Raw genomic sequence first — 24,630 nt, forward strand, 5'->3', positions numbered from 1 at the left:
AACAAAAAGAATACTTCTACAGTTGATTGTCTCGACAACTGGATACCCCGCATATACTGCAAATTGTACTGAAAGTCCACAGAAAGTCGTGTTTCGACTGCCACGATAAAACATTTTTATTATTATTAATTCCGCTTGTAAAAATAATCTGAACTTTACGATTTGAGGGTCTAGCACATACCATTACCATACCACGATTACTGGGTATAAAAACCATAATCGAGATAGGAAGTAGTGAGGCAGGGGCAGGAGTAGAATGGGTGAATGGGAATTCCCAACTGCGCTAAAAACTTTCGCAACTTGTTCTTTCTTGTCCTGCAACTTGTTCAATGTCTTTTGCCGCTCCCAGCCCGCTCGCTCTTTGCGTGATGGCCACTTCCGTTATATGTATTTTCGCCTCGAACTGTAAAGGCAAAGAATAACAAAAACAAAGTCAAGAACATCAGCGATAAGTTTGAGAGAGAGAGAAAAGCAGAAAAGAGAGTGATGGAGAAAGGGAGAGCGAAAGAAGTTAAATTGTTAAAGTTGAAAAATTGCATAAAAAGTATGGAGTACACATAGTAGAAAGAAGGAAGAGCGGAAGCGGGAGTTGGTGAAAACTTAAAAAATGCTTCGCTTCGGTTTTCTATTTCACTTTTTCCACTATTTCACTGGCGTGGAACGCCTTTCCTGCCACCCCCTGCCACGCAACTTATACTCCTTCCGAAACGAGAGCAAAAACAAAAGAAAAACGTTGAAAATGCAAACAAAAACAAGGACACGAGGGCCATAAAAATGTTCCTATGTGAAGCGAGCAAAAACAAAAATTAAACTATAAATGTCGCTGTATTACGTTGGTGTGGGGATACCCTTTAAAGACAAATTTCTTGTGCTGAAAATATGCCGCTGCGAAAACTCTTTTAATGAAGAATTTAAGTGTATGAAAATCTGCCAGGGCAGTGAATATTTTCTTGGCGTAATTATTAAATTAATTTGTAATTATTGATTACAGCCTTAAATATTTATCAACTTCTTGCCATATGAATGATAGTGTTACGTGTTTAAATACGTTTCCAGCATACCCCTTAACAGTTAAATTGTCGGGTATAAAAACTGTTAAAAACAACTGCAGGACGAGCGAGTGCAGTAAAAGGTGCAGGCGGGGCACAACAAAAGCAACAATGTTCAAGTGCAGTTTGAGGCAAAATTTGTAGAGCACACACACACACATACACCCGCTCGAGCACACACAGCAACAACTGAAAAACAACTCTTAAAAGCTTGCACAAGCAAAGGAAAATAATAATAATAAAGTGAAATAAAAGCTACGAGCCAGCCATGGCTCCACTCGCCACCACTCGCCCTCCCCACTCCCTTTATGAAGTTGTGGGGCCCGGCAACAGCAGCAGCCGGCGCAGCAGCACAGGAAATAACAAAAACAAAAACCATTCAGCAGAAAATCAATGAAAAAGTGCATTCATAAAAAATAATTGAAACATGAAAAACAAGCCATTTGTTTTCATATTTTATTTGAACTTTACAACTTTATTTTGCTGCTGTGTAGATGTTAAAGAATTCGTTGTGAGTAAATAATGGGAATTTTAATTAGTTCATTGCAAATATTTTGATTGGATAACTCCGCAGGAAAAAATGTATATGATGTAGAAAAAATAAATAATAGATTTGTAGAGGGAAAATAAGTTATTATTCGTAATATTTTACACGGCTATTCCGTAGTTGCATTATTTATGAATATTTATGTGCAGCGAATGTTAGGCAGCGATCGTTGAGGCTTGGCTCTCTTCTCTGTTAAAACTTCTAGTGTGTCTCTCTCAATGTTAGCTCTGTTAGCAATGTTAACTCTGTTAGTTTTGCCTTCGCTTACGCCCTGTAACCTTACAGACTCTGTTACTCTCTGTGGCTGCCCACGCAAATGTTATCCAATGTGCTTCTAAGACTTAACATACTCTCTGCAAGAGTATGCATTCCCCTTGCTGCTTCAATTCAATTGTTGATTTCATCATTTTGCGAGTGCGCTAAACGAGGACAGCACCGAATTGTTTAGCAAATGTTGCGGTGGGACCTGCTTTGGCGAATACTTGATAAAGCAAATTAGCAACATTTCGATCTGGTTCGGCGTATAAACAAATAATCCAATATACACACTAAGTATATTTAGCCCCACATTTAGCCGGTTTACACTGGACAGCCCAAGTGTGAGATGTATGTACATATGCAAAAAAATGTGCTCCAAGAGTTTCGCTCATTCCCGTGGGCTATCCCTCTCCTTTGCATTTTCTCCACGCTCGTTATCAGCGTTTCGCGAGTGTTTCCTTTCAGTGACTTGCGTCACATGTTTCGCTGAAACTGTAATACATATTAATGAAAACAAATGCGCAGAAAAAAAAAGAAATACAAAAAAAAGCCAACGCCGCGCTGCCTGCCACTCAAATAAATAAATCGACTCAGAGACAAGAAGCAACGTCCGACAAATCGTCGAATCACTTTAGCATGCAAATATTTTGTTGTTGCTTTGCTTTTATTTTATTTTCTTGTCTTTATTTTGTTGTGTTATTTATTTATACTTCCCACATTCGGATGCTCGTCGGAGATCAGGGATCACGATCGTCGAGTGCCTGTGGGTTATCGCGGGTGCGGGCTGGCGATTAAATAGGTTATCGCCGTTGGCAATCGTTCGATTAACGAGCAGCGAATTTTCTGTGTTTTTTTGCTTCTGGCATGCTTTTAGCGAGTGAGCGGACAGCGAGCGGGGGGCTCGATTGCAGCTGTTCAGTGGGGAAGATTTAACCCATTTCCATGTCACATTTGCTCCGTTTTTCGACACTTATAACTAATTTATCTTCTTTCCTCCCTTTGCAGCTGACAAATATTATGGAAAAAGCGAAAGCGTATATCAAAAATGAACTTCGTGGTGGCATCCAGCCACAGCAGCAGCAGCAGCCCCTTCAATCCGAGCCAGCAACGACGCCCGCATCCCCATCGCCCTCTGCGGCATCGTCCAAACAGCAGCAGCAGCAGCAGCAGCAGCTGTATCCACACTGCGAGCTGATGCCCTCACCAGGAGCAGCAGCAGCCTTGGCACACCGATCCCGGACACCCAGCGACCTTTACCACCAGCATGCCATGTCCCTTGGCTATGCGCCGCATCCATCGCAGCAGCAACAGCAGCAGCAGCAGCACTATTATCCCGCACATACGGGAGTCAAGTCCACGGGTCGAGCATCGGCGCCCCCAGAACACCACATGGTCGTGTCCGTTTGCTTTGTCTGCGGCTGCCACGGGGGCTACGAGATGCAGGCGCTGCGCGTGCGTCAGAGTGCGGAGCGGCCGAGTGAGTCCTTCTTCCCGTTTCTGGAGCGGCATGAGCCGCCCAATGGGATGGCCAGTGTGACGGCCAGCCAGGAGTACGTGTGGGCGTGTCTGCTCTGCTATCGCTCCCTCAACGAGCAGTGGGACGCGTACGAGCGCCACAAGAAGCCGCTGCTGCAGCGCATCTACCACATGAAGCGGATGGACGGCAAGGGCTACATCGGAGCGGATGTGGCCACGCAGAGCGAGTACGCCGCCCAGGTGCTGGGCCTCAGTGCGGATCATCTTGGCCAGAACGGACTGGCGGAGCTGCATGGCATGGATCCGTATGCCCTCGCCCGCCACTACTCCCCGCACCATCAGCCGTCGGGAGCGGCAACGCCGACACCTCATCACCTTAGTACCTCAAGGAATGCCTCACCCTCGCCCATACCCAGTGGTGCGGGTGGCGGTGACTATTATCCACGGAATGCCACGACGCCCACAAGCAACAGCAACAACAACAACAAATACCTGAGTCGTCCGCAGTCGCGGGACATGCCAGTGGCCTCGCCCTCATCGCGACCGCCCAGCGAACCGCCGGCCACCAAGAGCAGCAGCGCCTCCAACTACTCGCAGCACAAATTCAAGCCGGGCAGCGCTCCTGGAGCGGCAGCCTCGCCGTATGGGGGACAGCCGACGAGCTACCATCCCGCTCAGTATCAGCAGCTGCAGCAGCAGACGGCAGCCTACCATCTGCTGCAGCAAGCAGCCGCCGGCGGAGCGGCGGGAGGACCTGAGCATCCGGCGCACTACAAGGGCAATCCGTACAGTGCAATGCCCTCGCCGGGCAGTGCCCACCTGGGGCCACCGCCACCGACAGCCGGCCTGGAGGATGACAATGCCACGGTGCTGGATCTGCGCCACGTGAGCGCCAGCGTGGGAGGCAGCTCGGGAGGAGCGACAAGGAGCAACACCGCAGCCACAGCAGCCGCAGCGCCCAGTCAACCGCCTGCAGAGGTGGGCATCCTCGACCTCTCGATGCCCGACAAGAACTCCATCACGGAGGTGTGCTACGTGTGCGGCGATGAGCAGCGTCGCGGCAGCCTCATCGAGCTGAGCACGGTGAAGTCAAAGGAGTCGCGACTCGGCCAGACCGCGGCCTACTTTCCGCTCTTCAACGAGCAGCATCCACGTCCGGCGCGCTCGCGTCCCAAGGATCCCCGCGGCATGATACAGGCCTGTCTGCCCTGCTACGAAGACCTCATGCAGCAGTGGAACACGCAGCAGGTCAGTAAATTCACAAATTCACGTATTTGATTGATTTATTTCCTAGAACTCGAATCGCTCATTCGAATATTCCCAATTTCCATATGAAGGGAGCAGTTTTATTCGCGTCTGTCTCCCATTTGCATTTCATTTCAAGCTACGACGCGTGGCTGAAAACGAGGTCGAGCCCCAGAGCCTGGTTAACTGAAAGATGTAGAAAGAGCGAGTAAATCCGGGAATACCTGTGAAGATTTTTGAAAGGAATTTAAGTTTGGTTTCGGATTGATGTCAATATTAATCCACATCAAGATACGAGCTTCTTTATGAGCTTCTGTCTTGCACTTTTACTCAGTTTTATATATTTTTAATAGTTGGAAACTTTTTTCTGATAATTCGTTGCAATGGGAATTCGAATTTGTTTCCTGGAATAGTCTCTGGTACTTATACCATTCAAATCGGGGGATTTTTCGCTACAGTTCTACGAATTGAATTGCTTTAAAAATATGTACAAAACCTTTAAATTGTTTAAAGCTGTGGCTCATCGTGACGTTACGTGAATAGAAATGTTTATGGATGCTGCCTGCCTCCGACAACTCCACTCTGCTTTCTCTCTTCTCCTCCTTTTTTTCGGGTATTTATTTTGTGCAAATTTCCATATTGTTCAGACTGGCATAAATAATGGTATTAAATGAAAACAGAAGGGGGTGTGGGCAAGGCATGTGGTGTGGAGTGTTGGGGAGGGAATGAACTAAAGAGGAAATGCAAAAACAGCGAAATAAAAACATTTCCAACAAAAACAACAACAGAACCGAGGAAAAGTAAAACAAAATAGAGGCCCATGAACGATACCCTATTTCGGTTATCTTTTGCAAGGGTTTAGACAGATTTAGTGTTCATTTAGGAATAAGTTTGCGTAGAGAAAGTCATCATGCCCCTTGCCAAAGGCTGAGTATCAAACGGAAGAGAAACCAAATTCGCGTCACACGAATCTCCAAAATAAACAGAAACCACACACCCAAAATATGTGCAGCCACATCGAATCAATGACAAAGATGATGATACAGAGGATGATGCTGTTTTAGCTGTCGCTGGCGCCATGGCGATTGACCCGAGAATGAGGTCCACTCCACTGTGCAGACGATAATTCAGTGGGGTCGTCGTCATCACCATCCACATACAGTCGTCCGCGCCTTGGCCCCTGCCCCGACATAAACAGGAGGAATTATCAACATACCCAACAGGCCAATGGTGGAGCCTCTGACAGAGGGTCAGAAAGGGAGACAGGGTGACAGAGAGAGAGAGAGAGAGTGAGAGGGAGAGTGTCGCGGGTCAAGGGGAGCAGCGAGGGGATAGACAGTCACAGATAGGCGGCGAATGTTGTGGGAATTTTGACCGCAGGGTCGCTTGTGTTTCTGATTAAATTTTAATAGCTTTTCGCGATTATTTCTCTTCATGCTTTTTATTCGCATTTTCGTTGCTTAAAGTATATAAAAAATATACCCTTTGGCAGAGGGTATTAATGCACTTCCATGAAGGTTGTTGCAAAGGTAAAACTGCGCGCTTAATATTAATAAAAGTCACAGAAAAGTATTCCCTTGTTTGGTAATCCCCTTTCCGTATCGAATCTCCACTAATTTTTCACATCCAAGAGTAGCAAAATTCGACTTCATTTTTTAGCTGTTTTTACGTTTCCGTAGAATTGTTGTGCGTGATTCGATTTGATTTTATTTCTGTAGGCGAAATGTATTTATAATTTTGAGACATCGCCCCGGTTTTGCTCTCATTGATGATGGCAGTGGAGCGTAGTGTACCTGGGGGTGTGGTGAGCAAAACCTAGTTTCTAGATGATTCACATCTTGATTTATTTGAAATATTTACTCGAGAAACACATACCAGTGTGCAGCAAAATATTCGAACTATTTGTGTGTAAAATATAAGCAGAAAATAGTTGCAAATAATTAAGAAACTATTCTGATAGAGCTGTAAATTTGGTTCAACGTTTTCAGAGAATTTTGCTATGATTTTATTCAGAACTCTTCTAGCAACCTTCTTTTTGCACACCCCATTAAAACTCTGGCTCTCTGTCCTGCCCTCTCTCTCTCTCTCTCTCTCACTCTCGCTCTTTGCTCAGTTTTTCGCACGCAATGAGACCGAGCCGAGCCACAAAAGTGGACATTGTGTTCGCCCAATGCCGCCTCTCCACAATATTCCCACTTTTCAGCCAACACCAACATTTGAATTGTAAATTCAAAACGCAAATATTTGCAACATGCTGCAAAAATGCAAAATTTAGTGGCGCTGCAGCGAAGGGGAGCGGAGGGGTGCGGCTCAGAACTGTGTAAAATGTCGGATAAATAATTAAATGCCATTAATTGGGAAATTTCGCAGGCAACAAAATAAATTAAATGAAGCACAACCAACACAAGTGGGCAGTGGGGAAAAAAAATTAAAATGAAAATGAATGCACACGAAATAATAAATAAATACAGGAAAATAAAATAAGGAGGAATCGGGAGCCGAAATATTGAATACCCTTTAGGCAGCATCGATTTTTGGCAGCATTTAATTTAAGCAAGAAATGAGCAAGAAAAGTCTTAAATTTCTTTCTACTTTAACTGCCAAGAGAATCATGCCTTAAAAATGTTGTCTTCACCTGTTCATTGCAAACGCTTAATAAAAATCATAATACCCTCTGCGAGGGCATTGAAAAGTGCTTGAAAATTGCAAAAGTTGAATTGCAGGAGAGCGAATGAGAGGCAGAGAGAGAGAGAGAGAGGAATCCCTATTCAGGGAAAAGGCAAAATGAATGCACAGTTGTATAATCGCACAGCAGTGGGGTAAAATGTGAAGGACTGTGAATGAAACAAATTAATTAAATTTAACCCAATAAGCCATGGAAATAACATTTCTGGCTGCCAGCCAGAAATGATCCATAGCAACGCGTCTCCGCCTCCACCCACCCAACCCAATCCCGCCCCCTCTCCGCAATGACGTGCACAAATTTCCAATGGAAAATGAAATGTGCGAAAAGCAATTTAATTATTTATGCACCATTTTTGCTTAAATGAAACGAAATCAAATCACACCGAAGTAAAAATAAAATAAAAACATTTCTTAAATCGATCGCGTTTGTGGCTGGCACGGTGCCAGCCGAAACGAAAATAAATGGATAGCCATAAACAAAACGTAAAAAAAAAACCAGAAAATGTTATAAACAACGCTCGGGGTTAACGAAACGTGTGTTGGGGTGCGCTATATGTACGCTATAGGGAAACACATGGGAACATATAGTTTCGATTTAATAACAAAAAGTCTAAGAAAAAATATGGAAATGTTTTAAGAGCCGATGGGAATCTACTGGCAACTTTTTTACACTTAGATATTCTAAAAATCTACCAAAAACCTTGACCTAAATATTCCACATAAATGCCAAAATGATGTTTGTTGCTCCATAAATTATGCCACTTCGATTTATAGTGTATTTACATCTTCGTTTTGCCACATTAATGTTTGGCTTAATTCCAACCCGTTTGTAGCTTAAGCTATACAAATTCGGAATATCTCTGGTTTCTGTTTAGAATATCATTATAATATTTCATAACGGACAGACACTTGCCCGAATACCAAAATGAAATATTTCAAAATTGTTTGCATAAATTCCGCACCAAAAAGAAAACAAAAAGAAAAGATTAATTGTGATTTAAGCATTTAAAAAATGTGTGGCATGGGTCTGGTCTTATGAATGGCAAAAGTAGAACAAAGAAAGGAAAGGAAAGGAAAGGAAAGTAGAGGATAGGAATAAGTAGATTGACAGCAATGACCTGCTGCGTGTGGTTCCCTTGGCTTACCAAGGAATTTCCTGGCATAAGGCCAACTGAGATGAAAAAAAAGTAAAGGCAAACGCAAACACGGCAGAGTAAAATCCATTTCCCGCCCAGAAACTGTTGCCAATAAAAAATGTAGCTGTGGCGGCAAATGCAGGACAATAAATCATGCCAAACAATTGTTGAAAGAATGATTGTGGTTTATGGCTTTATTTTTCTAGCATAATGAATTTATGTGCTCAACGAAATTCTAGGCTTTGTTTCGATCAGTAGAGACTCTCTCGGGTGTAGAAACTATCCCACACGACAAACTGTTTGCTCTCGGGCAGCGGTATAAACTCCAGTCCGTCGGCAATGTTGAGGCACAGTTCGAGTCCGCCGGGACGCAGTGGATCCCATTTGACCGGAGCAATTGTCTCACAGTTGGGATCCCCTGTGGTGGCAAACGATGTCCACATGGCAATCAAACGCTCAATGGTGCGATACTCGGGCGTGGCCTTGTCCAGCTTGCTGGAGAGTATCCCATAGAACATGTAGGAGATGTCATCGGCATGGCAGACGCCGCGCACCTTCCGTCCACACTTGAGTATGCGATAATGGTTGTAGTGCGGCGAGTCCATGTCGAAGCGGTACAAGTAGGTGGCCGTGGCCGGGGCATACACCGACCGGGCGAGCAGCGTGCGGTGAATGTCGTGCCAGAAGTTCTTCACGCTCAGTATGTGCAGGCACTCGAACAGCTCCATGCTGCCGCGTTCGGTGTCGCCAAAGTAGGCGACCTTCAGCCGGCTGACCATCTCGTTCAGCTCCTCCTGGTCGATCACGTCGCGCACCTGGCGTGGTATGAGCGCCTCGAAGGCGCTCAGCATGTGCAGCGGATCCTGCAATGTAGTCTGATAGGAGAACAGTCCCTCGAACGAGTTGCCGCCGATGATCAGCGGCAGTGCATTGCCCCAGGCATTCGACAGCTGCTCCTGCTGCGGACGCGGCACCACACAGTCCTCCCCCACATACGGCTCGATGACTGGGCCAAAGGCAATGATCTCGTAGTCCCGCTGCTCCTCCTGTGTGACGATCGCATTGCAGTGGAGGGCCAGCTTGCTGCCGGGCGTGTCCTTGAGGAATTTCAGCAGCTCCTGCTCGTTGTCCAGCGGGCCCAAGTAGCCCAGTTCCTTGCCCAGGCGTTGGGCCCAGCGCCTGTCTGGCTCTGTGGCCCAGGCGCACAGCGCCGAACCGGACTGCACAATGGCGCGATGGAAGAGGCCTCGCGTCTGCTCCGTCTGCATCATGATGTGGGTGGAGGCGGCGCCCGCCGACTCGCCCATCAGCGTCACATTGTCGGGGTCACCGTTGAAGCTGGCGATGTTCTCCTTGACCCAACGCAGCGCCTGCACCTGGTCCTTGAGCCCCGCATTGCCGGGCACATTGAGCTCGCGCTCCTTGAGACTGAGAAAGCCCAGGGCTCCGACGCGATAGTTGAGGGTCACCAGAATGACATCATGCTTCATGAAGTAGTCCGGTCCGTAGAGATCCCGCGAGGCGCCACCGATTTGAAAGCCACCGCCATAGATCCAGACCATCACGGGCAGCGGCTTCGGCGAGTCCAATCGCTTGGCGTACACATTCAGATAGAGGCAATCCTCGGAACCCTCCGCGGACATTGTGATTGAATTCCGCTGCATGGGCTTCTCCCTGCAGTAGGTACAGTCCCGCACGCCCTGCCAGGGCTGCACGGGCTGGGGCGAGCGGAAGCGCAGCTCACCCACCGGTGGCTGGGCAAAGGGTATGCCCTCGAAGGCATGGTAGATCTCTCCATCGTAGACGGTGCGCCGTTGCAGTCCTTTCACCAGTCCGTACTTCGTTTCCAGCTGCGTGCTCTGATTCGTGCCCAGCCTGTATTGAATGAGCTTATGGCCAATGACTCTGAAAGGAGAAAATAAAAACAAAGATGAGTCATCAGGCGTAGAGTTGTTTAAAGGCTTATCAGAACTTGGAACTTTGAACTCACTTTGCACCCAGTTTCAGCTTGTCACCAAAGCCCACACGTAAATCCATTTTGCACTATGTTTATATACACATATAGAAGTATATATATGTATTTGTTATATATATATAATCCTCCACAACGGACAGCAATCTGTTTTGACTTCCAGCGCCCTCGAATGCCACGCAGCGACTGAGCAACAGTTCCCGCTGCTCTGTGCCCCAGTAAAAGTTGATGATAAAATTGTTTAGATAGCCCCACCCAAGTGTGGAGGCGCCCAGCAATCCACCAACTCCCCTCCACATCATAATCATTGCTGTTGAAGTCCGTTCCATATGCGGATCTTTTGATAGTAATAATACGAGTGCTCGTTTGGCCAATCCCTAATTACGCTCGGACGGTAAACATACACACATTTTGATGCCACCCCCCAGATAAGGTTGATAAGCTCTGTGGGATTCGGTTCGATTCGTTTCGGTTCAGAGGGGTGAATGGGGAAAATCACATATAGTATTTATAGATACGGAGATTATGGGTTAAACCTGAGCATAGAGCAGGATTCGAGCAGAATGGGGCAGCATTTTTTCGAGTATTAAATCATTCTTCGGAATTATTATATTAATAATTATTATTTTCCCTTTACCTTTGTCATACTTTTGTCTTATTTAACTTCCTTTGACACAAAACTGCAGTTGCTAAGTTGTCTTGTTAATATTAATTGCTGATACTGTTCCTGATGATGGTTGTCTTTGCACTTCATTAAACGATAACTTTAGACTGGCAAATTGCTTCCTTAATTCCATAAACATCTTGTGAATCGTTAAGTTTGAAATTTGTGTATCTAATTGTTGATGACATTCCCCTAGCCATTGATTACTTGATTACATTTGCTGCTTTTGAAAGTGGAATGTGCTCGAATTTACTCTCGCCAACTATTGGAATATCCTTTCAGACAGCCTTGCCTTGCCTTTGGCGATGACGAAGGCGATGACGTTGACTTTAAGCCGTCGAGTTGGCGTCTGTCCTGTCTCTCTCTGTCATTCCCTTTCGTTGATTATGCTCATCGTTCACTCTCTCTCTCTCTCTCTCTCTCTCTCTCTCTCTCTCTCTCTCTCTCTTTTTACCTTCTCCTGCTCTTTGGTCTTGTCTGTGCATTAGTTAATGTAATTATTTCACACTTCGTCTGCTTTGAAGCAACATTTAATTTTGCCTCAACGCAGCTTAGTTTGTCTCCGTCTGTCTCCCTCCCCTCCCCTCCCCACCTCTCTCTCTCTCTCTCTCTCTTTCACTGGCTCTCTCATTCATCCTTCATTCGCTTCGTTGGCTCTGTTTACTTTGTTTCATTTGTTTGTTTGTTTGTGCGTTTACTTAACTTTTGTTATCGCTTTCGCCTGGTTTCTCTCCACTCCATTGCTTACTTTTGTTTCTATTTCTGTGTCTTTGCTTTGTTTGGTCTTTAAATGTTATACCCAGGTTCTGCGCTAGTATTAGATTAGTACGAAATTTGGTTAGATTTATTAAATTCATCAAAAACACTGCAAAAACAGTGCCCGAAATGAGTTTCTTTTTCAAAGATAATCCAACAGAAATACATTTAATATGTGAATTTTAAGCTTGTAGTAAATTTATATGTGTATGTATCTTTAATACCTTTTGTTGAAGTTATTTCTCAGTATTTTCGGCTTTCAGTGCTGCCAGGTGGATTACTGCGGGGTTGCTAAGTGTGTCTGAGTGGATACGTAGCCGCCCTCTGTCCTCTCCCTGTACACATTGCACATTCTGCAGATTCCATTGACTAAATAAATAAATGCACCACATTGCAATCTATTCTGTGGAGAGAATATTCCGTGTTGTCTGTGCGTGTGTGTGTTCGGTGCTTTTGTGTTTGCTCTGCTTTCCAGGCCAGGCGCCGCCGTTGCATTTGCAGACTACGCATTTGCTTCCCGTCGTTATCTCAGCTCCACATCTCCTCTTCTACTCTCTCCTCCTCCTCTTGACGTCGTCTCTTCCATTTGACTCTTGCCATGACGACCTCCAAGTGTCTGCATCCTCTTCTTCTTCTGCAGGGTATATTCAAAGGAGGGGCAGAACAGTTATATTGTCTTTGCCACCCTCTCTGTCTCTTCATAGTTTCACTCTCTCATTATTTATACCTTATATTTAAGATACCCTGCCAGAGTCCTCTCCATCTTATGTCTGCTCCTTTATCATCTTGTTCTTCCTCTTTGTGTGGTTTTTGGGGGCTCGTGTTTACATGAATGCCCCCAGCCACAGCCGCCGCCTACTTGGTAAAGGTGACGCGACCCTCGAGCTGCTCCTTGCCTCGCCTTGTCCCACTTCCCTTTTTGTTGCTTGCTCTTGTTGGTTTTTGCCTACTGCTCACTCACTCTCTTTCTCTCCCATCCCTTTCCCAATCGTTGGTCATGTTTGTGTTTGTTGTGGGAGCGCGTGTAGAGATTGTTTTTGCAACTGTCAATTTTCCAGGGCTGGTCTCTCTTAATCATCAAATTCAGGGCTTCGAGCCTACCACCGTGGAGTATGCGAGGAATTTCATGCACTATAATGTTATAAAAATAAAAATATTATATATGTATGTACATATATACAAATATTTGTGATGGTTTTAAAAGAGTTAAAATTAATACAGAACATACATTTTGGTGATTATATTTTATGGCATCACTAAAGTGTTTTTATACCGAATCGAGTCTGCATAATTGATCAAATTAACTTGAATTATGGTATGTCGAGTATTTTCAATTAGTTATTATTATTAAAACACCCAAATGTCCATCAATTATGAAAAACTGTGGCATAATATTTGCGTGCAAATTCCATTAATAATGTGATTTATTTGTTGGGGGGTTTTTCCCCAACATCCAACTGCTTCCCTAATAAAACGGCGCTCATTCGCAATGTTTTCATAAATCTGCAGCTGCCTGTCTGCTGTTCCTCCTCTACTCTTCGCACTCGTAAATTCATGTTCACTCCCCCACTGGTTCATAAGCTAGTTCCCTTTGCAGCTGCTGCTCTTTTGCTTTTTGGTGTTTTTGTTTTTCCATTCGCCGCCGCATCAATTCAATTTGGATTCAGTTCGTGCTTTGCCGCTCCGCTTTGGCTCTTCCATTCGTAGACTCGTGCTACGCCAGCGCCGGCATCGCAGTTAACGCCAGCAGCAGCAGCAGCAGCGGCTGCGACTGCGTTGTTTGTTTGTGTTTGTTTTAGTTGCGCTGCCCTGAGCGTCGGAATCGGCGTCGTTGTCGTTGCTTTTGTTTTCTTGCGGGTGCCCCACAAGAACAACAAGAGCGCAGGGCTCCAACAGGCAAAGAGGAGCAGCGGGAGCAGCAGCGAAGTCAGCGCCAACGCCAACGCCAACAGAAACTGCTTGCTCGATCCGTTCTTGTCTGGCTCTGGCACTGGCTCTGGTCCCGCTGTTGCCGCAGTTAGTCGTCGTCGGCTGCGTTCGGTTGTTGGAGCATTCCGTTTTGTGACGCGCGTCGTCGGAGTCGCACGATTTTCAATCTCTCCCGCCACAATCAGTGAAATCCCAGCCGTACGCTTCCAGTGTATTTGTGTGTGAGACGTGAGACCGACCTTATCAAAAACGGCAATTGCGACAATCGCTTAATGAGACGAGAAGCACTTGCTCTCTCTCTCTCACTCTCACATACTCTGTGCTCGTGTATATGTGAGTGTGCGTGCTTGAGGCGCATAAAATCAAAATTGATAAATGCACAACTGGCAATAAAGTGTAACAAATAAGAATGACAGATATGTATGTATGTACAAACATACATATATTTGTGTGTATTAATGTGTGTACGTGTTTCGTGTCGTGTGTTAATAATAAAAGCAAACAAAAGTCACGGCTGTCAAAGCAGTTCAATGTCTCTGCTCGCTCCCCCCTCCCTGTCACTCTGCAAGTCGCAACAGTAGCCGGTAACGGTGGCAGTGCCGCAAAAAACTGGTTTTAAAACAGCAAAAGCAACAACAAGTCAACGATGCCGCCTCGAAGTTTGCCCTTTTTCAGTTAGTTATTCGCCGGGGAACCAGTGGGGCTCCTCAAGTGGAGGCTTCGAAGGTGTCACACTAGAGATGGTCGCGTGATTGATAGTGCCATAAATCGTATCTCTACTGTGTGCGTGTGTGTGTGTATCTGTGTTAATTAAATTGCCTTAGTGCAGTTCAATGAATCCCATACGGGAAATAATAAACAGCAATTGCCACAATTAATCCAATTGGAAGCACTTAAATCAGTTAAACGAAAACCCCTATTATACGGAGCAACAAAACCGTTATGAATATCATTTCGCCCCATCTCTAGTGTCAATGTGGGGGTCATGTTTTATTTTGTAGTTTTTTTTCAGTTTTTTGTTTATTGTTGTTATTTTTGAACTCTTGTGCCACCAACCTGTCGGAAAATTGCCTGGGGCCATTAGGTGTCTCTACAGAGGGGGGAAGGGAGTACAAGTACATGTGTATGTACATGACTTGTCCGTGCAAAAAAGGCCCTCAAACAAGCAGTGTAGCAGCAGCAGTAGCTATGGCAGCAACAAATACCGTTTTTATTTTGAGCGTTTTTAAACACGCGCGTTTTTGCCATTTTCTGCGCGTTTCTTGTGTGGCTGGCTCTGCGTGTTTGTGTGTTTGTGTACCGTTCTATAAATAAACCGTTTCATGTGCAGTCTTTTGCTTTCTTACTTCCTCCTCTATTTCTACTTCTACTTCTACTTCTTGTGTGAGTTGCTCGGCGCAAGAGGAGGCATTTTTTTTGTTCCATGTATTTTGTTATCGGTTGTTTCCTGTGATTTATTTGCGTGCGAATCATGATTTATATCGCCTGAGAATAACAACAACTACGTACTCCTAACCCCTCCCCTGTATAGTGGAGCACGCACATTGACGCTTAAGTGGGTCAAACAGTAATTGGCACGCCCTCTCTTGGCTCTTCGTTTCACAGTGTCCTTGTCTGTGACCCACTTGGGTGGGCGGACAAGGTTAAGCTTGTGGCCACAAAGTCAACATTCCACATAGCTCGAGGGTGTTTGCTATTTGCAATCGAATCAATGAATTTGATTAAACAAAGGCAACTAGGAGTACAATTGGGTTTTTTTGAGGCATACACGAAGGATGCTCGATGGAGAACAAACAGATATAAAATTGTATATGCACCGAAAACCAGTGTCTAATTATAGCTGGCACGATAATGAATAATCCCGCCTGCCATTGTCTAATTGTAGTTCGTTTAATTAAAAGCTTTAATTGTTATTAAATGAATCCCTTCCACGGCATGCAAATGAGTCTCCGCCCATTCCACCCGCTAATCAGTGGCTGATGGCTCTCTCGTGTTGTTCTCTTTCCGTTACTTTCACTCGAAGGCAAATCTTTTATTATCCAATAATTGCACACAAGTTTAGCCATTTGTTGTCTCTTTTGTCTTTATCTCTTGCACGCTTCGCCGCCCTTCCGCTCTGCCCGACAAATAATTGTCTGCCGTCTGAGGCAGAGGGGCGGACCAGGGCACTCCAGAGGCACTTGTAGTTCCAGTTCCCGTTCCCATTCCCCTTCGTGTGCTTGCCATTTGTGTGGCTTGTGCCCCCCGCCTAATTACCATTGCGGAGGGGAAGTGGGCAACAGGTGAGGAGGCGGGAGGGTGGGGGGATGGTGTCTCCTTGAGGAGGAGGGTTTAATGAACGCGCCGCGCACTTCCATTAGGCCAACGGCAACGGGGATGGATGTTGACGCTGATAGCTGGCATGTTGCATGTAATGCATAATTAGTTACCTCTTAATCTGCTGCATCCACACTGATCGCGTGTGTTTGCGCGGAATTTCATGTGGCAAGTAGTGATGGTGAGCGAGAGAGAGAGAGAGAGAGAGCACCCCGCGGATACGAAACGGATACGGATGCATCATCATTATCATCATCATGAGCGTCATCCGTCGTCGCGTTCGCGTTTTATCCACGCCCAACTGCACACAGAGGAAGAGGGTGGAACAGGGAGGGGACAGGAGCAGGAGCAGGAGGAGAACGTTTATATCAGTTTCAATTAAATTTAATTTGTTTCGTGTTGTAATTAAGTTGCCACCGCCACCACAGACTCTCAGACAAACAGACAGAGAGAGGAAAATCCACTCTAATTAATCTGCCAACAACCCCAACAGCAGCAGCGGCAACCAGCAACCGGCAACCAGCAGCTTCAGTGTTTAATCAAATGTGATTCATTCAATCTCAATCGAAAACAATTAAACAATTGAAATTATGCAAAGAAAATGATTCACATAAATACAAAAAAACCACTTACAAACACAAATACAACGGCAGCAAAGTGATTAGTGAATCCCCGGGGATACCCATCCAACGCGCGCTCTCTGTGTATCGCGAAATAATGGCCCAAAATCTCACCGTTGCGGTGGGCGAGGGCGGCCACGGCCACAGCCACAGCCACAATAACAATAATTGCTGCATCAATGAGAACAACAGCCACAACAGTGGCAACAGCACCAACAGCTCCAGCTCAGGCATCAGCTTCAAGCCAAAGGATACGAATGGCTGGCGCGAATACAGGAAATTAAAAACCTATCTGATTCTCAAGGATCAGCAAAGCGAAAAGGTAACTTGAGTGCAGAACTGTGTCCAGAAACAAGCTGCAAAAGTACCAGGATAAATTTTGTATAAAAGATTATTTTGTAAATAGTTTGAAGTAGTTCCCGTTCATGAGAAACGAATATACTTTTGAGTATTCAATAAGCTACCAAAGTATTTATTTCCAACCTCATTTGGAGCAGAAATAATAATGTTTACCTACAGATAGACAACAATGCCATTTGCCTGTTATGGAAACCGTTCTTCAAGGCATTCAAACGCGGCACTCACGCACTCACTCAACCATTCAAGCAATCAATCAATATTGACCCAAATTAATGCCAAAAGCAAACACTCAAAATACCAAAACTTGAATATGATTCATGTCGGAGAAGTGCATTTTTTTGTGTTTGATAATCCCCACTCCACAGATAAAACACAAAAAATAGAAATTAATTAGTGGAAATAAATTCCACTTTTGGCTACTTATTTATTTCCACTCGCAAAAAGTTGTTGCTAAAAGTTGAGAGCGAGAAAAAACCGCATAGGGCTGCCCCCTGCCCGCCAGCTCTCTCCGTCACTAGGGTCTATTTTATGCTTCATAATTACCAAAAAAAAACAAACGAAACAAAACAAAAGTTATGAAAGAACTGAAAGAGAGACAGAGTGAGATGGAGGGGAAAAAAGTTGTTCATAAAAAAGTTATTAAACGGTCATGACCCCCATTGCCATTGCGGCTTATCAACGGGCATGAAAAGCACAAACATAAAGCAAACAAGAAGAACCGAATGATGGGTGAGACGGGGGGGAAAGATGTTTTTGTGGCAGGGGCAAGAACATGAAAAGCGAACATAAAAAGCGAACGAAAATCGAATCAGAAACATGTCGACTTTTGGCTTACTCAGCATTAAATAGGTTTGAATGGAATTTGGTAGTAATTTTTAATGCATTAAAATAGCTTTTTAAATATAAAATATTTAAATAAAACGGTGGAGGCATGTGTCTGGAAAAATATACAATATTTTCCAACTTTATCAGCTAAAAAATTGATGCTCTTATGGCACTCCGCACCCATGTACTGGGTATCCCAAATGTATGACGAATGTGAGTTTGTTTTTCCATCAACTGCCAACTGACAGCTGTATAAGAGTGGCCATCGCTGGGGGGTGAGGAGAATGCCCAGAACAGAGACAAGAGACGAAGGAGACGCCATCGAGGCATTGGATCAATAAATATAGATGACATGGCATTGTCCGTCCGTCCAGATTGATGCGCTGTGATAGGATACGATGCGAAGCGAAGCGAAGCGAGGCAAAGCGTGTGCGAAAGTGTGTGGAGCACAGCCGCCGCATGACAAAACACACAAGCAAAATGGAAACAGACATGAAAACAGAGACAGACAGACAGACAGACACTCTGATATACAGACACAAATTGGTATCCACAAGGAATCCATGCGCCATTGTGTAATCGAAATGCGCGCCCCTATCAATGTCAAAAAATCTGACACAAAACGAAATGAGGAAAGTAAACAAACAATTAAATTTTTGCTCGGTGCCTAATAAAATAAATGAAATGCTCCGCCTGCCCGCCCGTCTGTCCACTTTAGAGCTGTCTAGATGCAAAGAGACGCAGATATGTACAGCTCATGCATAGACACATAAATTGTGTCGGTTGCCATGAAGGAGATGACAAACGTAAAGATTTGTTGAGCGAATACATTTATGTACATGAAAATATTCAAATAATTTGTGCGCAAAGCCACTTGGTCGTATACGTAATATGACAAATGCCGACCCGTCATTGTTGTTGACGAGCCATGCGGCTTGGGTGACCAGATTGTGTATATTAATTTGTACAAACACAAATGACGTCTGCGTAATATGGTGGGCTGCGCCCCATCCACGCCCCCACGGGAGTCCATAATCCTCACATCGCCTGACAGGTCGTATACGCAACGCATTACGGTTTTCTGTTTGTGAAGGAAGCTAAATGACAGAGTTATGTATAGACATTGATACAGATATGAATAATTATATTAGTTAACGCTCTTTAAAATGGTTTTGCCATTCGCGGAAATTCTCTTTTGCAGCTTTTACTTGTGCGTCTCGATGTGGGAGCAATGGGAGGGAGTAGTTGCTGCCAGATGGCACCATAAAATGTTTTATTCATACCCTTGTCAATCCATCAATCAACTCGAAATGTAATTCATCAAAGTCGTTTATGTGTCGGCAGCTTCTACAGCCAACGAACTGCAAATCGGGTTAGCATGAGGTCAAAAGAGAAGCCCATTTGAGACTTTATTTGCTATTTGTGTAATCTGTACTATAAATAGGAGAATCTTTTCTTTGCTTCCACCTTTTGCCTGGCTACAGCTGAAACGTTTGAGATCTAACAGTTGTTTGCTAAAAATCGTCGCTGCCACGGTGCTAATTCGTTTTAAATGGAATCATATTTGTATGCTTCACACCCAAGATTACGCTTATATAAGCCCGTTAATTAAAACTGTAAATGTGCGCACCTACCAACCGAATGACTAATGCGAGATCGTGATCTGTTGTATCTTCTTGCAGGCCTCCCACAAACCGGAATCGGAGCGTTCCTATATGCTGCGCAAACGTCCGACACCCGCAGCCCCAGCGGCCGCAGCAACAGCAGCAGCGCCGGAGCGCACGACTTTTGTGTGCTATACCTGTGGCACGGACACGCCCTCTTCACAGCTGCGACTCGTCTACTGCTGCCCCAATGCCGAGCGGGAGCCCTTCTACCCGTTCATCAAGACCATGAAGGTCTACAAGAACGCTAGTCCCATCAGTCCCCAGGGTAAGTGCACTCAATTATCGCCTTTGTGTGCCCCACATCTAACCAAAACTGTTTCCCGCTCCAGGCATGGTCCAGGTCTGCTCCAGCTGCAATGAGAAGCACAGTGGACTGGCCGAGGGTGGGCCGCCGCCTGCCGCACACACAGCGCACCCAGTGGGTGGCTCGCCCAGTGCCGGACACTCGCTGGAGTCCAGCGCAGCGCTGTATAGTTCCAGTGGCGTGATGGCACCATTTGGTGGTGGTCGCAATTCCCCATCAGAGAAGTCGGTGGCCAATTCAGATTCCACCAGCAATGTGCGGTTTAGGGTAAGGAAAAAGCAACAGCATAGGGGAAATGATTACTTCTTATCGGATAAACTTGGGAAATACCTGGCACTCGGTACAATCATTGCCCATCCGGCCACACACACACACATTTGTGTGTGTGCTTCCGTTTATAGAATCGATCGCAATCGATTCTCAATAACAATTTGTGCCTCACACTCGATCGAGATCATAAATAATGCAGTATGCCGTATGCCGTATATGGAGGATGATGCCCGGCGTATCGGCAAAGTGCGCAAACATGGAAATTTACTAGGCGGAGTGAGTGAGTGAGCGAGAGATAATAGATGGTGTGTGGCTCTCTGCTTACAGCACTTGTTACAGCAAAGTGACTGCTTGGGGGATAGGGGATCTGCCGGGTCTTTCAGCGGCAATCGAGCGCTGTCCAGCGGCGATAACATTTCAAGCGATTAGCGGCCACCCATTTGCCCTCTCTGCCCCCGGGGCACTGATAACCCCCATTAATGGGCGGTGGTGGTGGGACGTCTGGGAATATGGACTGCCAGATAGATGAGGGCTGGTTCACGACCTGGAATTGTTGAGTAATTCATTTCGAAGGCTCCACGCCGCACCGTCCCGCCACATCAATTAGAGACTGAGAGTGGGAGAGAGAGAGAGAGAGAGAGCGAGTGGGTGCAGCTCTTTTGCCTTATCATTCGCCGCTATGCTGGGAGCGTGCTTGGCAGCCGCTTGGATCGTCAGCATGTTAAGCAATTTGAGTCAACAAATGTACGTAAAAGCGATTAGATAGTGGCAGGAGAACGCACGGCGGCACTGCATGCGCCGCTCTCCATGCGGGACGCTCCCGCTCTCCCCGGAAAGACAAGTAAATAAATAGCAATGGGAGCAAGTAATAAGCGCAGGTGGCGGAGAGGTGTAGCCCCAAGCCGCATGGAATCATTGTATAAACAAACCCCGAGATCGTGGGCTGCATAGAGGAAAGAAAAAACTGGGTAAACTTGGTCGAGTCCGACTCCGAGTCGGGAGTCAGTTTTTGTTTTATTTGTTATAGTCCAGGCATCTGCTTTGAACCGGTTTTTGATTCGTTTTTTGTTGTTCTCTTTCTGTTTTGTTAATTCTACTTAAATACTTTTTATTTATAGCCGATTGTTGTTGCTGCTTTTATTGTTTTAACATTCTAGTTTTTTGTTTATTTTTGCCTTGTTTTGTTTTGCTTTGCCACAAATCTGAAAGACTGAACGTCGCCTCTTCCATAATTTATTAGCCGTCTCCTTTATGGCAGATGCTTCGGATTCATAACTATAAATATTATTGTATACACACACGTTTATGTACATATGTACATATGTATATGTAGTACATAAAACAGCTTTGTTTATTGCTCTAAACTGCAAATGGAATGGCTTAATTTGTCTTTAGAATTCTTTGTTTTGTGAATTATTGGATATTGTTGCTGCTGTTTCCTGTAGCTTGGTATTACCTTTGGGTCTTCGAATATCCATTGGTTTTTCTATGAAACACGACCTTGATTCACAGGGTTGAATGACTTCATTTATTTGCTTCATTTCATCAGAAATAGCGACTCAGTTTCAGTTTCAATTTCCATTTCGATTAATGTTTGCTTTGATTAAACAGAGTTTCCGTTTTATTTGATGAGCGTGCTGGGCCAATAATTCATCTTTGAACAGGTGCTGCAGGCAGTTGTTCCATTTTCATATTTACATACAATCTACTATGTGTAGTGTGGTATATAGGTTTTTTTTCTCCTCGCAGCCTATCCAGGTCATTGCACAATCCGACGGTCGGTCGGTCGGTCGGTCGTTCTGGCGGTGTTTTCGAAACTCGTTTGCCTGCACAAAAGCCACAGAAATACGAAATACGCAAAATTAAATATAGATAAATGTAAATATTTATCAATGGGGTGGGGGTTAGCTTTATCAAGAACAGAACCCAAGCTCAACTCACTTCAATATTTAAATAATTCTTTTCGAAATGTTTTCATTTGCATTGTTTTATTGTGTTTCTGTTTCGGCTTCTGTGTTTTTGTTGTTGTGTTATTATTTCTCCACTTTTATTTGCATTACGATCTGCAGGGTCTTTCAATTGCAAATGTTTGGACTGTAAAGCCAAACGCAGCACACTTAGACATATCCATAGCCATATCTGTATCTCTGAATCCCCCAGCAAACACAGGTTGAAGGATTATACGCGAGCAAACAGCAGCTGCAGTCATTCAACTCGCTAAAAAAAGTAAATAATACAATGCCATAAAATGCATTCAAATAGCAGGAAAGTTCCTCTTTCAGTGGGTCAAAGGTGTCCATTTAATTTAATTTCATTTAAACATTTGAGCCAGAACTATTTCCTTTCTAAAGATACTTCCATTGGCAACTCTAGCTGTAGTTCTTCTAGTGTTTTCTTCGCTTCTGTTTTCTGTTTGGCAGTTCTCTTTCTGCCCACCCGTTCTTCCCACAATTAGCTGTGAAGTGGCCAACAATGAATAGAATTCATGTCTTGACTTTGACTTGAATGACACTCGAGCAGCGCCCACTATAAATTCAAGTTTTTGAACAGTGTTGACACACATTAGAGAACGCCAAAGAGGCGGTCAAGTCATAATGGGAAGCCACAAGTGAACCATTTTCGGTGTGCGGGTCCTCAACTTTGAACTTCAGCGGTGACTGTAATTAGCCGCCACAGCAGATAAGAAGACTTTTGATTGTAGCAGATTTGTAGGCATGCACGCAATCGCTCACTCTCTCTGTCTCTATCTCTGTCGCTGTAGCTTTCTCTTTCTGCGAGTGAAAATATAAGTCGCAAATCGAAGGGAGATAAGTGAGAGCCGAACACAGTTCGTACCGGTTAAAGTCGGTTCTAACGGCCAAATCGTAGGCAGTCCAGTGCCAGTCATAGTCGAGTGGCTACTCCTTGAATAGCAAATCAATTGTATGAAATATTTCATAAAATTCGGTACGTTCTCCTCAACGATTAGATAAGGCGCGAACCAGTTTCGCCTTTGGTTCGTGGAGAGTAGATGCGTGGGGGATTGCCGCACCGCCAGTCGACACTTGGTGCGCGATATTCTTAGAACTAATACAGAAATAACTAATAGAATAAACAATATACTATAATAATCTCTGTCTAATAACTGCATACCCATTGCTTGCTGCTCCACTGATAGCCCTACGAGACAAACTCGAACAATTCCAACTCGAACACGGCACGCGACCTCAAGCAGATACGACGCAGCGACTCGAGGCCCAATTCGCCCGGCTCCAGCCAGGGAGCCATCGAGAATGGCCATGGACAGTATCCGTAAGTGTTTTGCGCTCCTTCTGCTGTGCTGTCTTTTAATTGACTTTCCTGTTCTCCGCTTGTGCAGCTGCTCCATTTGCAAAGTGCTTTGTCCGTCTAACAAAATGGATTGGCTGTCGACCAGTGCCGAGCATATGAATTCCCATGCCATGCACTTTCCCTGCCTGAAGGCCAATGCCGCTGCCGCCGCTGCCGTTACCAGCAATAATAATAATAGCAATATTAACAACAATAGCAGCAGCATCAGCACTGGCAGCAACAGCAACAACAACAGCAGCAGCAACAACAATAACAACAACAACAACAACAACGAGTTGAACAGCAATCGTGTGCTGGCGTGCAAGGACTGCAAGGACTACTTGGCCAGCCAGTGGGAGTCGATGGATGCCGAACGCGTGCCCCTAGAGCACAGAAGGTTCTCTTTCCTGTCCTCCCCCTCTTACCTTAAAGAACTCTCCATTGATTGTGTTTTACTTTCACCTTGCAGATACAACATTCCCTCGCCCATGATGACTTCCAGCTCACCGAACGGATCTCGGCATGGCGCCATGAGCATCAACACACCGCCCTCCACACCATCCATATCATCGTCGACGCCTGCCAGCACATCAATCTACTGCTTCCTCTGCGGCCTACACTCGGACCTCACGCTAGCCCGCGTGCTCTATGCCAGCAAAGAGGTAGAGTCTCTGAAGAGCTAGACTAGGATAGAGATTGGTTAGGGCTATGAAGAGGGATAGAAAGGGATGCTTAGGATCAGAGTTTGCCTTTGTAGAAAGAACAAAAAGAGTCTTGAATAAGTTGTGCGTGTGGAAAGCGGTGGAATGTCTGTAATAAGTCAAATTTACAGTGTCGAATTTTGACAATGAAGAATGTATTTTAATGTGTGCAAAGTTAGTCACTTATTTGCTTGGCTTCAAAGAATATGGATTGTCATTTCTTTGACTAAAAAACAAATCCATTTGCCATCCATTACTAAGTAAAATCTCCCTAAAATGAGCTGCCAAAGTGTAACAAAATCATGTCAAGCCTCGTTCGCCTTGGGCCTTAACTTCTTTGTATCAGAAAATTGTGTAATTAATCAAACAAATGTAAAATGCATTGTTTGTAGACTGAAATGTATGCCAACCGACAGATAATTGTTTGAGAAATTGCAATTGCAATTATGAATGCAGCTGCTGCTTTGGCTTAAATTGATGTGAAATGATTAAGTTACCGAATGAAACGTATCAAAATACGCTTGCTGGCAGCCCACACTCC

The 24,630-nt window shown here is 44.9% G+C and overlaps 2 protein-coding genes across 5 annotated transcripts in view; one reads left to right on the forward strand and one right to left on the reverse strand.

Moving 5' to 3' along the window:
* LOC117891803 (chromatin modification-related protein eaf-1) overlaps positions 1-24,630 on the forward strand; it is a 66,791-nt gene that overhangs the window by 3,206 nt on the left and 38,955 nt on the right. Inside the window, exons 2-8 of one of the 4 annotated variants that reach the window (XM_034797479.1) lie at positions 2,860-2,938; positions 3,002-4,578; positions 19,521-19,770; positions 19,835-20,076; positions 23,237-23,370; positions 23,438-23,785; positions 23,858-24,050. In XM_034797479.1, the coding sequence (XP_034653370.1) occupies positions 2,872-2,938; positions 3,002-4,578; positions 19,521-19,770; positions 19,835-20,076; positions 23,237-23,370; positions 23,438-23,785; positions 23,858-24,050 (2,811 nt within the window). In that variant the 5' untranslated portion in view covers positions 2,860-2,871. Of the gene's footprint in view, positions 1-2,859; positions 4,579-16,535; positions 16,976-19,520; positions 19,771-19,834; positions 20,077-23,003; positions 23,026-23,236; positions 23,371-23,437; positions 23,786-23,857; positions 24,051-24,630 lie in introns of those variants that run through there. The other 3 variants (XM_034797478.1, XM_034797480.1, XM_034797481.1) reach the window with 3 other exon arrangements.
* LOC117891805 (esterase B1) lies at positions 8,576-10,553 on the reverse strand. The gene is made up of 2 exons (XM_034797486.1): positions 10,387-10,553; positions 8,576-10,301 (listed from the first exon to the last, which is right to left on the reverse strand). Exons 1-2 carry the CDS (start codon positions 10,431-10,433, stop codon positions 8,648-8,650), a joined length of 1,701 nt encoding a protein of 566 aa, XP_034653377.1. The 5' UTR covers positions 10,434-10,553; the 3' UTR covers positions 8,576-8,647.

The sequence above is a fragment of the Drosophila subobscura genome, chromosome E (genome assembly GCF_008121235.1).
Source record: "Drosophila subobscura isolate 14011-0131.10 chromosome E, UCBerk_Dsub_1.0, whole genome shotgun sequence".
Classification (NCBI taxonomy): Eukaryota; Metazoa; Arthropoda; class Insecta; order Diptera; family Drosophilidae; genus Drosophila; species Drosophila subobscura.

What these genes read in the sequence shown, in the direction of transcription:
- LOC117891805 (XM_034797486.1), bottom strand. Translation starts at nt 10,433, where the DNA reads ATGGATTTACGTGTGGGCTTTGGTGACAAGCTGAAACTGGGTGCAAA. An exon ending in AAGCTGAAACTGGGTGCAAA is followed by an intron (nt 10,302 to 10,386) that starts GTGAGTTCAAAG and finishes TTCTCCTTTCAG; the next exon opens with AGTCATTGGCCATAAGCTCA.